The following is a 13435-nucleotide window of genomic DNA, read 5'->3' as shown; positions in this document are numbered from 1 at the left end:
ATTGCTCATAAGTAAAATTACTTAGGTTAGGTTACCTTTCTTATAAGTCAAGTTTACATTAATTTACAATAGTTCTCATTTTATGAGTATTGGACCTATCGCAAAAGGGCCACGTTAAAAAACTTTTATCGAAAATTCCATTTTATTTTCCAGTGTTTTTCTGAACACATCGTTCATGTATCGGACGATTGTTATTTTATTCATCCGTTGAGCGGACGACTAGCCATAACCTTTGAAAAACTTTAAGTCTTATCTTAACAGATGTTTATTATTTGAGTTGATAGAAAATAGAAGAAAATGACAGATGTTGACGTATGACACTGGCGCCAAAATTGGTTCCTGTTTGTTGTTGAGTATTCAATAAATTATATTAAGAAAAAAGACAAAATGAGTATGTTATGGGCAGACAAATATCGACCAAAAGATCTTTCAAGTCTAGATTATCATAAAGAACAAAGTGTCAATTTAAAAAATTTGACCAAGGATGGAGATTTTCCACACTTACTGGTGTATGGTCCACTGGGAGCCGGCAAAAAGACTCGAATAATGTGTTTATTGAAAGAACTTTACGGCCCAGGGATAGAAAGATTAAAAATGGAAATGATGAGTTTCACCACACCTTCAAACAAAAAATTAGAGATTATGACTCTAAATAGTAATTATCACATAGAAGTTAATCCTAGCGATGTTGGTATATACGATAGGGTTGTGATTATGGATATAATCAAGAATGTAGCACAAAGCCAACAGTTAAACGTGAATGCTCAAAGAGAATTCAAAGTGATAGTTTTAACCGATGTAGATGATCTTACAAAAGATGCTCAGCATGCGCTTAGAAGAACTATGGAAAAATACATTGCAAATTGTCGAATAATCTTGTGTGCTACTTCTATATCTAGAGTTATACCAGCTATTAGATCCCGTTGTTTATGTATAAGGGTTCCTGCACCTACAGAAGAAACTATAATACATATATTACAAAACACTTGCAAAAAAGAGGACTTGAATTTACCTACTGAGTTAGCAAAAAGAATTGCATTAGTTTCAAATAGAAATTTAAGGCGAGCTCTTCTTATATGTGAAGCATGTAAAGTGGAGCAGTATCCATTTACGCCTGATCAAAAAGTTACAGAGCCCGATTGGCAAGTTTTTATCAAGAAAACTGCTACGAAAATACTGCAAGTTCAAAATATTGATACACTAGCAAAAGTCCGAGAAAATCTATATGAATTACTTAGTAATGCTATACCATCAGATATAATATTCAAAACCTTACTTGAAGAACTGTTGAAAAAATGTGATTTTTCTATCAAAGCTAGAGTTGTAGAAGAAGCAGCTATCCATGAACATAGAATGGTACAAGGAAATAAGGCTATTTTTCATTTGGAATCATTTGTTGCTAAATTTATGTACATTTATCAAAATATGATGCAGGAAATGATTGGTGATTTTTAGTTGTATTTTATATTTTCAATAAAATTTCATTTTCTTAAACTTTTTACTTCTTAAGACCTTTTTATATATTATTTTTTGGGATGATTTGTGTTGATTTTAGTTATATTTTCATAGGCAATCGGTAAAAAACCTCCTGTTATTTTAAACTCGAAAGAGACCTAAAATCTAGACAAATCATTACAAAGAAAAAATAAAATTTCGTTTTCATACATTTTCATATTATATTCTTACAAGACTTGATACGTCATTCTTCTTTCCTCCAATGTGGCCTCTATCTATATGATTATGCAGTTATGGAATAGTATGAAATCCTCAAATGATCTAGAACTGGTTTATGTAAAATTTTTGATATTTGTTAATAAATTATGTGAAACCACTGGTGTATAAAAATATTGAATGCTATATTGAACACACTGTTAGTATTACCACTACTTAAACACTCACTATCACACGTTTTTTTTTCTTATCATTTGGGCATAACCTAATGGACAATATCTGAAATCTTTTATTACTAATAATTTGTAATAAAACTACTATAATTAAGTCGAACTTGTTTATTTAAAAGTTTACAAAAACTTGGCGATAAAATCGACTGTGTAATAATATATATTTAATAACTAACATAATATACAAATGCATCGAATTCAATATAACAAAAATGAATATAAACAGATACAATCAACCATAAAGATATTTAAGTTAATAGAAAAATCTAACAAGTAAATTATTTAAATAAGAGTTATAGTTTTCAAGAGAATAGTCATTTGGTAAGTTAAGCATTCCACAAATTGAGTATATAAAAATAATTGACGTTAGGGTTTGTAGTTGAAAGTGCAGATGGCATTGTCAACAACTTTTTAGTAGAATCCCTGTATTGGAAAGTCTGGACACGAGCGGTCGTTCACGCGATTGGTTGGCCTCCAGCTAAGAAATTAATGGCGGCTCCAATAAGAGAAACGCGCGAAACAGTGGTCTGTTCAAATGATCGAACAATGTTGTTGACCATTGGAACATATATTCAAATTGTTTTATAAAGGAAATAAAATTTGTAGACACGAATAATGTTATTACAAAAAGACATGCCGAATAAAAATGTTTAGTATTTGATCGATATATTGTTGTTATATTATGAATTTATGTGTGAATGTGTTTATATTCGCGACATCATGTGACAGAAGAAACCGACGTCACCGTAAGCGCGGGTGCCATTAATTTCTTGGAAGGAGAGAATAGAAAAGGACACAGAGTTTTCTCTGTTACACATGGGCGTTCTAGCTCGTGTCCAGACTTTCCATAACAGAGACTTTGCTTTTTAGTTCTGTTGTAACAACAGTATGAAGGGCGAAGAGGAGGGGTATCATATATGGGAGAGATGTTGGTCCAACTGTATATAATAAATAACAGTTCAAAAACCTTCTAGAATGACGTATATCAGCACAGCTAATACGTCAAAGTTTATAGATTTGATGCCAGGTGGAAATAAGGGCTATTGCGTCCAGCAAATCACAGAACAGCGTTGTTCTATGGTAAATGCCTACTAACAACAAGAGTTTTCGTTCCATCCACGTACAGTCTAAAGAAGGTGGTTGGTTTGGAGAATGTAATAAATACAACCTAAAAGAAATTTATCCTGATGCTGATATGGCGCCACCTTCGTTTAACACATTTCGTCCGACGTTTTTCATATACAAAGATTGTTCTTCTTCTCTCTACCCTCCACGAATAACTGTAACTGAAAAAAATTGTATCCCAGTTTTCTTCTGTTCAGGTTTGAGACCGAACGAATAAATGCAGGCCAATTAAGCCAACAACTGCAATCCTATATTTCGTAGTGTATTTTAGTAAAAAATTTCCATTCCACATTCGAAAGTTTGTAAAATTTTTCTTTTAGGTTAAATTCTTCTGGTCGAGTAATAAAATTCGCCTACTATAATTAAGGAAATATCTATTTACATCTTGGTTTACAAATCCTAAGTTACAAAATGTTTTGAGTAGTTACTAAAACATCACTTGTGTTCTTAAAAAATACAAAGTGATACTTTATTTTGAAAATTGCTTCGAATAAAATATTTTTTCTGGACCCGTGTCATTTTTAACAAATAAATCAAAAAGGCGTACTACAAATAAGCTATTGTACTTTTGCTGTTGCATTATTAGACATTGATAGTTTCAAAATATTGAACAAACACTGTTATGTAGATTGAAAATTAATCAGCTGATCACTCAATGAAAAAAAAAGAAGAATTATACATAGCTGTGTATTTCTTTTACAGAGACACCACGTACTAGTTGTCTAGAAATTAATATGCTCCTTTTAAAAAAGAAGATGAATTGGTTATTATTTCGAATTCAAACAGAAAGTGTAGTATAAACCAAATAGGCATTTTGGATGTTAATTTTACAGCTCAATTTAGTATGTCCAGGAAAATTTTAATTTATAGCGAATCACGATGTATTTATTGAGATTGTGAGTATGAAGGAGTGAAAAAGTTCTATTCAGATATCTATCTTAATAACTAATTTCAAAAACCGAATTGTTAAATAAAATATTGATATGTGGCCCCCTTTTACTTATAAGAACCTACGCTACTATCGTGTAAGTAATATCTACTAAAATAAAAAGTTTATAGAGAATAATATACTAATTAAGATTATAAACAAAATAAATAAATAATTAAATGATGAATGTCAATAAAGATAACAAAATAGGAATAGTACAATGGAATGAAGCAAATAATTCGTTTGTGTCTTATAAATAATAAGGAAAATATCATTTATTTTTAAACTAGTTTCTACTACCTGAATAGAACTGACTATGAGCATTTTATTTTTGATCTAAGTTTCTTAATAGAGTCCTACACGTATGCAATATCTTTTTCGGCTTTTTGTCACAATATGCAACAAAATTTGTGCTTCTGTCTCTTTTTGATTTCTATTGGAGGAGAAGACATCACTGTGTGGAGGGTTTGAACTGTTAGTTCAATATCTTTAGTTTCTTCTGGATCTGAAATAAAAAAAATTTGTTCCTCATAATTTTATCACATCCTATTCTACAGAGTTAAAGAAATGCAATATTTGTGAAGTAACTATCAAAATACACTCATTTCGTTAGAATTTGGGTACTATGTGAAGAAGGTAATTTTCTGTTAAATTACAAAATTTAGTACTGATTTTACTTTTTTTTCTTCTTCGAATAATGTTAATTTGAAGTTTCAAGATGTGTTCCATTAATATATCAATCTAAAACTGTGTAATTTGCTATAAAATGATTGTATTACCTGTGAAAGCTTCAACAGGTTTATCTATGGTATCGTGATCTATCCATGTAAGACCCATTTCAACTTTTTCAGCTAAATCTTGCCAATGTTGCCTATTCTCAAGTGTCCCTTGATAAAGTGGTTTCATCCAAGGGAACGTTTCAGATAATACCCTATACAAAGGCAGACAAATTACATCTATGAAACCAACTTGCATTTGGGGTAGTTCATCTTTCCTTTCCCTATCCATTTGTGCCTGGAAATGTATATAAAAGACTCTAATTTTAGAAATGTGCATTAACAGCATGGGGGTTTTATGTTTTTTTTTTGGAAAAAAGGGGTTTGTGCATAATTTCAATCTATAGAGCAGGTTAATTTACATGAATAGGGGCTTGTTCACGAGGAATTGAAGGTATGACAACTTACCAAAAAACTATTTAAAACTATAAATGCTAGGATTAAATGATGATGAATTTTGAAGAATTATAGAACATTTTGTTTCCTTCAATGAGAAGATAAGTCTTCTAAACAGAATCAGTTTTTTACTAGAGGTAAAGATGAAGGATATTTTCCAAATGTTTTTGGAGAAGATGATGAAGCAAATATGTTTTTTATCTAGGGAAAACACTATGTACATAACCATCATTATTTTGATACTGTGGTATGAGGTGAAGGAATAGACAATCCCAGAACCTACGAAGAAAGAGAAGAAATGTAGATCTACCGGTAGATAGTGATAGTTTTGGGTCTCTAATAATTTTTTTTTTGGAAAAATAAGTGAAAATAAGGAAGGAAACCTAAAAAAGTATTAACCACTACACTTCAGTCTCTAATATGTAATTTGATTATCGAGATGCCTGCCAGTTAGTTGTATGTATGCTATCTATGCTATGATAACTGAAACGCCTTGTTGAGGTGATTACTTACAATGGGTTGCTCCTTCAGTTGTAATTTTTCCAAATCACCTTGATCGAAAAACTCGTCGGCTACTAGTTTCGCTACCCTATGTTGGACATCCCATGGTTTTGCAATAGCGCTAACATCACAAGCTGTCATCATCATACCGGAAAGTACTTGATAAAAAAATCAAATTTAGTTTTCCCATAGTTACAAATACCAATTATTAAAATAAGTTTTTTGAAAAATTAAACCGTATACAATAAACAATGATTCTTACACTCTTTTTTGTCGTCGCTCTGCCAGTCAAATTCCCCATTTTCAATTAATTCCAAGAATTTGTTTTTTTTCTTAAAATACATCGCCAAATCGGTTGATAAAATTGCAGTTTCGACGATTCTCATAACCTTGCGATAATCCTCAGGTGATAGTGCCTAGAAAACAAACATTGAAACAGATACAATTCAGATGATAATATGAATCCGGACAATTCATATTGTTACGAACTCGTTAATTGACATAGACCGTGAAGTCGGTTCTGTTACATTATGTTAATAGAATCTAAAGTTTCGCGGGGAAGCGCCGGAATAGTAAAAAGTGAAAAATGTGTTTAAATCATAGTTTAGTCTACTTAGAGTTATATGAATAAATAAATTATATACACGTTAAAAAATGTGTAAAGGCAGGATCAACATGTGTTGGCTGAAGGTGAGAGGCCTCCAGTTCAAACATGGTTTGTTATAATTTTAATGTCGCGTATCTAACGGTACGTGATTGTTAACCGGATCGAATTACACGTTTTTGATTTATTAACGATCTTCTGGTTCAAAACAATTTAAATAAATAAGAAAAACGTTACAATATCTCGGTAATGTTTTGGTTTTTGTGGGTAATCTGGTTATTACTGAGAATGTAGAGTCAAAGTCCATTGAACTAATCCCTTCGGGATGAGTAGACCATTAGATAAGATGTTTTTTTTTATTATGATCAAGGATAATGGTTGTTTAGAATCTAGAAAGAGCCCGCCCTGATGCGTGGGTAGTGGGCGATCGAGGGCAACAACAGATTTATCACGCTGTCGCGAAAAAGGTTACAAATCGCGCGAAAAAATGCTAATCGACAACAACTAATTGGAGTCAAAATAGGAATCTAACACTCTTCCATGTCTATCTGGATGTTGCTCCAACTTGTGGAATGCATTCTCGTTGGACCGCAATATGGGAAACTGTTTTATTTACAACTAAGTCTCGGTTTGGTATATACCGACGAGAATATTAAAAAAAGTCCACAAAATAATTTCGGATAATCATTAAGATGAGCCGATTGAGATAGCCGAGATTCTAAAGATATCAAAGGATCGCAACAAATTGATGATTTGGAGCTATTCATTAGTATTAACTCTGAATTTCTGCATCGACATGTGACGCAATGGATAAAACGTGGCTTTATCATTTTACACCGGAGTCCAACCGACAGTCAGCACGTGATGAACCGACTTTAAAGCGTGGAAAGATCGAAATGGCGGCTGATAAGATTATGGCATCAGTATTTTGGATTGCGCATTGTGTAATAATCATCAAATATGTTTAAAATAAACAACGACAATTACGTAGTTATCGGAGCGTTAAAAGAACGACATCGCTAAAAAACGCCCTCATTTGAAGAAAAAGAAGAAGATTAAAGAGCCGTTTTATCGAGACAATGCACAAATCGATGAAAAGTATGATCGGGCTTGGAATTGGTTCCGCCTTCAGATCTAGTCCCCAGCGTTTGTTTCCTGTTCTTGGATCTTGTAGAGTTATCGGAGCGTTAAAAGAACGACATCGCTAAAAAACGCCCTCATTTGAAGAAAAAGAAGAAGATTAAAGAGCCGTTTTATCGAGACAATGCACAAATCGATGAAAAGTATGATCGGGCTTGGAATTGGTTCCGCCTTCAGATCTAGTCCCCAGCGTTTGTTTCCTGTTCTTGGATCTTGTAGAGTTATCGGAGCGTTAAAAGAACGACATCGCTAAAAAACGCCCTCATTTGAAGAAGAAGAAGATTAAAGAGCCGTTTTATCCAGACAATGCACAAATCGATGAAAAGTATGATTGGTCTTCGAATTGGTTCCGCCTTCAGATCTAGTTCCCAGCGTTTGTTTCCTGTTCTTGGATCTTGTAGAGTTATCGGAGCGTTAAAAGAACGACATCGCTAAAAAACGCCCTTATTTGAAGAAGAAGAAGAAGATTAAAGAGCCGTTTTATCGAGACAATGCACAAATCGATGAAAAGTATGATCGGGCTTCGAATTGGTTCCGCCTTCAGATCTAGTCCCTAGCGTCTGTTTCGTGTTTTTGGATCTTGTAGAGTTATTGGAGCGTTAAAAGAACGACATCGCTAAACAACGCCCTCATTCGAAGAAAAAGAAGAAGATTAAAGAGCCGTTTTATCGAGACAATGCATACATCGATGAAAAGTATGATTGGTCTTCAAATTGGTTCCGCCTTCAGATCTAGTCCCCAGCGTCTGTTTCGTGTTTTTGGATCTTGTAGAGTTATCGGAGCGTTAAAAGAACGACATCGCTAAAAAACGCCCTCATTTGAAGAAGAAGAAGATTAAAGAGCCGTTTTATCGAGACAATGCACAAATCGATGAAAAGTATGATCGGGCTTCGAATTGGTTCCGCCTTCAGATCTAGTCCCCAGCGTCTGTTTCGTGTTTTTGGATCTTGTAGAGTTATCGGAGCGTTAAAAGAACGACATCGCTAAACAACGCCCTCATTCGAAGAAAAAGAAGAAGATTAAAGAGCCGTTTTATCGAGACAATGCATACATCGATGAAAAGTATGATTGGTCTTCAAATTGGTTCCGCCTTCAGATCTAGTCCCCAGCGTCTGTTTCGTGTTTTTGGATCTTGTAGAGTTATCGGAGCGTTAAAAGAACGACATCGCTAAAAAACGCCCTCATTTGAAGAAGAAGAAGATTAAAGAGCCGTTTTATCCAGACAATGCACAAATCGATGAAAAGTATGATTGGTCTTCGAATTGGTTCCGCCTTCAGATCTAGTTCCCAGCGTTTGTTTCCTGTTCTTGGATCTTGTAGAGTTATCGGAGCGTTAAAAGAACGACATCGCTAAAAAACGCCCTCATTCGAAGAAAAAGAAGAAGATTAAAGAGCCGTTTTATCGAGACAATGCACAAATCGATGAAAAGTATGATCGGGCTTCAATTTGGTTCCGCCTTCAGATCTAGTCCCCAGCGTCTGTTTCGTGTTTTTGGATCTTGTAGAGTTATCGGAGCGTTAAAAGAACGACATCGCTAAAAAACGCCCTCATTCGAAGAAAAAGAAGAAGATTAAAGAGCCGTTTTATCCAGACAATGCACAAATCGATGAAAAGTATGATCGGGCTTCGAATTGGTTCCGCCTTCAGATCTAGTCCCCAGCGTCTGTTTCGTGTTTTTGGATCTTGTAGAGTTATCGGAGCGTTAAAAGAACGACATCGCTAAAAAACGCCCTCATTCGAAGAAAAAGAAGAAGATTAAAGAGCCGTTTTATCGAGACAATGCACAAATCGATGAAAAGTATGATCGGGCTTCGAATTGGTTCCGCCTTCAGATCTAGTCCCTAGCGTCTGTTTCGTGTTTTTGGATCTTGTAGAGTTATCGGAGCGTTAAAAGAACGACATCGCTAAAAAACGCCCTTATTTGAAGAAGAAGAAGAAGATTAAAGAGCCGTTTTATCGAGACAATGCACAAATCGATGAAAAGTATGATCGGGCTTCGAATTGGTTCCGCCTTCAGATCTAGTCCCTAGCGTCTGTTTCGTGTTTTTGGATCTTGTAGAGTTATTGGAGCGTTAAAAGAACGACATCGCTAAACAACGCCCTCATTCGAAGAAAAAGAAGAAGATTAAAGAGCCGTTTTATCGAGACAATGCATACATCGATGAAAAGTATGATTGGTCTTCAAATTGGTTCCGCCTTCAGATCTAGTCCCCAGCGTCTGTTCCGTGTTTTTGGATCTTGTAGAGTTATCGGAGCGTTAAAAGAACGACATCGCTAAAAAACGCCCTCATTTGAAGAAGAAGAAGATTAAAGAGCCGTTTTATCCAGACAATGCACAAATCGATGAAAAGTATGATTGGTCTTCGAATTGGTTCCGCCTTCAGATCTAGTTCCCAGCGTTTGTTTCCTGTTCTTGGATCTTGTAGAGTTATCGGAGCGTTAAAAGAACGACATCGCTAAAAAACGCCCTCATTCGAAGAAAAAGAAGAAGATTAAAGAGCCGTTTTATCGAGACAATGCACAAATCGATGAAAAGTATGATCGGGCTTCAATTTGGTTCCGCCTTCAGATCTAGTCCCCAGCGTCTGTTTCGTGTTTTTGGATCTTGTAGAGTTATTGGAGCGTTAAAAGAACGACATCGCTAAACAACGCCCTCATTCGAAGAAAAAGAAGAAGATTAAAGAGCCGTTTTATCGAGACAATGCATACATCGATGAAAAGTATGATTGGTCTTCAAATTGGTTCCGCCTTCAGATCTAGTCCCCAGCGTCTGTTTCGTGTTTTTGGATCTTGTAGAGTTATCGGAGCGTTAAAAGAACGACATCGCTAAAAAACGCCCTCATTTGAAGAAGAAGAAGATTAAAGAGCCGTTTTATCGAGACAATGCACAAATCGATGAAAAGTATGATCGGGCTTCGAATTGGTTCCGCCTTCAGATCTAGTCCCTAGCGTCTGTTTCGTGTTTTTGGATCTTGTAGAGTTATTGGAGCGTTAAAAGAACGACATCGCTAAACAACGCCCTCATTCGAAGAAAAAGAAGAAGATTAAAGAGCCGTTTTATCGAGACAATGCATACATCGATGAAAAGTATGATTGGTCTTCAAATTGGTTCCGCCTTCAGATCTAGTCCCCAGCGTCTGTTTCGTGTTTTTGGATCTTGTAGAGTTATCGGAGCGTTAAAAGAACGACATCGCTAAAAAACGCCCTCATTTGAAGAAGAAGAAGATTAAAGAGCCGTTTTATCGAGACAATGCACAAATCGATGAAAAGTATGATCGGGCTTCGAATTGGTTCCGCCTTCAGATCTAGTCCCTAGCGTCTGTTTCGTGTTTTTGGATCTTGTAGAGTTATTGGAGCGTTAAAAGAACGACATCGCTAAACAACGCCCTCATTCGAAGAAAAAGAAGAAGATTAAAGAGCCGTTTTATCGAGACAATGCATACATCGATGAAAAGTATGATTGGTCTTCAAATTGGTTCCGCCTTCAGATCTAGTCCCCAGCGTCTGTTTCGTGTTTTTGGATCTTGTAGAGTTATCGGAGCGTTAAAAGAACGACATCGCTAAAAAACGCCCTCATTTGAAGAAGAAGAAGATTAAAGAGCCGTTTTATCGAGACAATGCACAAATCGATGAAAAGTATGATCGGGCTTCGAATTGGTTCCGCCTTCAGATCTAGTCCCTAGCGTCTGTTTCGTGTTTTTGGATCTTGTAGAGTTATTGGAGCGTTAAAAGAACGACATCGCTAAACAACGCCCTCATTCGAAGAAAAAGAAGAAGATTAAAGAGCCGTTTTATCGAGACAATGCATACATCGATGAAAAGTATGATTGGTCTTCAAATTGGTTCCGCCTTCAGATCTAGTCCCCAGCGTCTGTTTCGTGTTTTTGGATCTTGTAGAGTTATCGGAGCGTTAAAAGAACGACATCGCTAAAAAACGCCCTCATTTGAAGAAGAAGAAGATTAAAGAGCCGTTTTATCCAGACAATGCACAAATCGATGAAAAGTATGATTGGTCTTCGAATTGGTTCCGCCTTCAGATCTAGTTCCCAGCGTTTGTTTCCTGTTCTTGGATCTTGTAGAGTTATCGGAGCGTTAAAAGAACGACATCGCTAAAAAACGCCCTCATTCGAAGAAAAAGAAGAAGATTAAAGAGCCGTTTTATCGAGACAATGCACAAATCGATGAAAAGTATGATCGGGCTTCAATTTGGTTCCGCCTTCAGATCTAGTCCCCAGCGTCTGTTTCGTGTTTTTGGATCTTGTAGAGTTATCGGAGCGTTAAAAGAACGACATCGCTAAAAAACGCCCTCATTCGAAGAAAAAGAAGAAGATTAAAGAGCCGTTTTATCCAGACAATGCACAAATCGATGAAAAGTATGATTGGGCTTCGAATTGGTTCCGCCTTCAGATCTAGTTCCCAGCGTTTGTTTCCTGTTCTTGGATCTTGTAGAGTTATCGGAGCGTTAAAAGAACGACATCGCTAAAAAACGCCCTTATTTGAAGAAGAAGAAGAAGATTAAAGAGCCGTTTTATCGAGACAATGCACAAATCGATGAAAAGTATGATCGGGCTTCGAATTGGTTCCGCCTTCAGATCTAGTCCCTAGCGTCTGTTTCGTGTTTTTGGATCTTGTAGAGTTATTGGAGCGTTAAAAGAACGACATCGCTAAACAACGCCCTCATTCGAAGAAAAAGAAGAAGATTAAAGAGCCGTTTTATCGAGACAATGCATACATCGATGAAAAGTATGATTGGTCTTCAAATTGGTTCCGCCTTCAGATCTAGTCCCCAGCGTCTGTTTCGTGTTTTTGGATCTTGTAGAGTTATCGGAGCGTTAAAAGAACGACATCGCTAAAAAACGCCCTCATTTGAAGAAGAAGAAGATTAAAGAGCCGTTTTATCGAGACAATGCACAAATCGATGAAAAGTATGATCGGGCTTCGAATTGGTTCCGCCTTCAGATCTAGTCCCCAGCGTCTGTTTCGTGTTTTTGGATCTTGTAGAGTTATCGGAGCGTTAAAAGAACGACATCGCTAAACAACGCCCTCATTCGAAGAAAAAGAAGAAGATTAAAGAGCCGTTTTATCGAGACAATGCATACATCGATGAAAAGTATGATTGGTCTTCAAATTGGTTCCGCCTTCAGATCTAGTCCCCAGCGTCTGTTTCGTGTTTTTGGATCTTGTAGAGTTATCGGAGCGTTAAAAGAACGACATCGCTAAAAAACGCCCTCATTTGAAGAAGAAGAAGATTAAAGAGCCGTTTTATCCAGACAATGCACAAATCGATGAAAAGTATGATTGGTCTTCGAATTGGTTCCGCCTTCAGATCTAGTTCCCAGCGTTTGTTTCCTGTTCTTGGATCTTGTAGAGTTATCGGAGCGTTAAAAGAACGACATCGCTAAAAAACGCCCTCATTCGAAGAAAAAGAAGAAGATTAAAGAGCCGTTTTATCGAGACAATGCACAAATCGATGAAAAGTATGATCGGGCTTCAATTTGGTTCCGCCTTCAGATCTAGTCCCCAGCGTCTGTTTCGTGTTTTTGGATCTTGTAGAGTTATCGGAGCGTTAAAAGAACGACATCGCTAAAAAACGCCCTCATTCGAAGAAAAAGAAGAAGATTAAAGAGCCGTTTTATCCAGACAATGCACAAATCGATGAAAAGTATGATTGGGCTTCGAATTGGTTCCGCCTTGAGATCTAGTCCCCAGCGTCTGTTTCCTGTTCTTGGATCCCAAAAGGATACACCTCGGAGAGGAATTTTGCACCGTCGAACAAATTATCGACGAAATTTAAGTTAGAGAAGCGTTGGAACGATTGTATAGGAGATTAAATTGATAAATAAAATCGATTTTTTGGCAAAAAAATGTGTTTTTCTTGGTTGGTTACACACGTTTCAACCCACCTGTTACATTTAAGGTATTTATTGAAATATTCGCGAATCTAAAAAACGAAATGAATGTAAATAAAAAATAAATAAATTCAAATTCAATGCTTGCGCTTTTAGAATTATCAACACGGATTTGTTATCTGTCTAAACATCCATTTTAGATCCTAATTAAATT

At 36.0% G+C, this 13435-nt stretch overlaps 2 protein-coding genes across 2 annotated transcripts in view; one reads left to right on the top strand and one right to left on the bottom strand.

Annotated features, from left to right (window-relative positions):
- The first annotated feature begins 299 nt into the window (after positions 1-299).
- LOC130894325 (replication factor C subunit 3) lies at positions 300-1494 on the top strand. Its single transcript, XM_057801068.1, has one exon. It carries the CDS (start codon positions 388-390, stop codon positions 1453-1455), a length of 1068 nt encoding a protein of 355 aa, XP_057657051.1. The 5' UTR covers positions 300-387; the 3' UTR covers positions 1456-1494.
- A 500-nt stretch (positions 1495-1994) lies between these two features.
- Positions 1995-13435, bottom strand: part of LOC130894312 (cGMP-specific 3',5'-cyclic phosphodiesterase) — a 62785-nt gene continuing 51344 nt past the window's right edge. The window contains exons 11-14 of the mRNA XM_057801038.1: positions 5890-6043; positions 5640-5785; positions 4734-4968; positions 1995-4459 (exon numbers count right to left, since the gene is read on the bottom strand). Coding sequence (XP_057657021.1) covers positions 4344-4459; positions 4734-4968; positions 5640-5785; positions 5890-6043 — 651 coding nt within the window. The 3' untranslated portion in view covers positions 1995-4343. The remainder of the gene's footprint in view (positions 4460-4733; positions 4969-5639; positions 5786-5889; positions 6044-13435) is intronic.

Source organism: Diorhabda carinulata, chromosome 5 (genome assembly GCF_026250575.1).
Source record: "Diorhabda carinulata isolate Delta chromosome 5, icDioCari1.1, whole genome shotgun sequence".
Taxonomy (NCBI): domain Eukaryota; kingdom Metazoa; phylum Arthropoda; class Insecta; order Coleoptera; family Chrysomelidae; genus Diorhabda; species Diorhabda carinulata.
Note: the sequence above shows the minus strand (reverse complement) of the source record. Positions and strands in the feature narration are given on the sequence as shown.

Coding starts and splice junctions, on each gene's coding strand:
- LOC130894325 (XM_057801068.1), top strand. CDS start 388: ATGAGTATGTTATGGGCAGACAAATATCGACCAAAAGATCTTTCAAGT.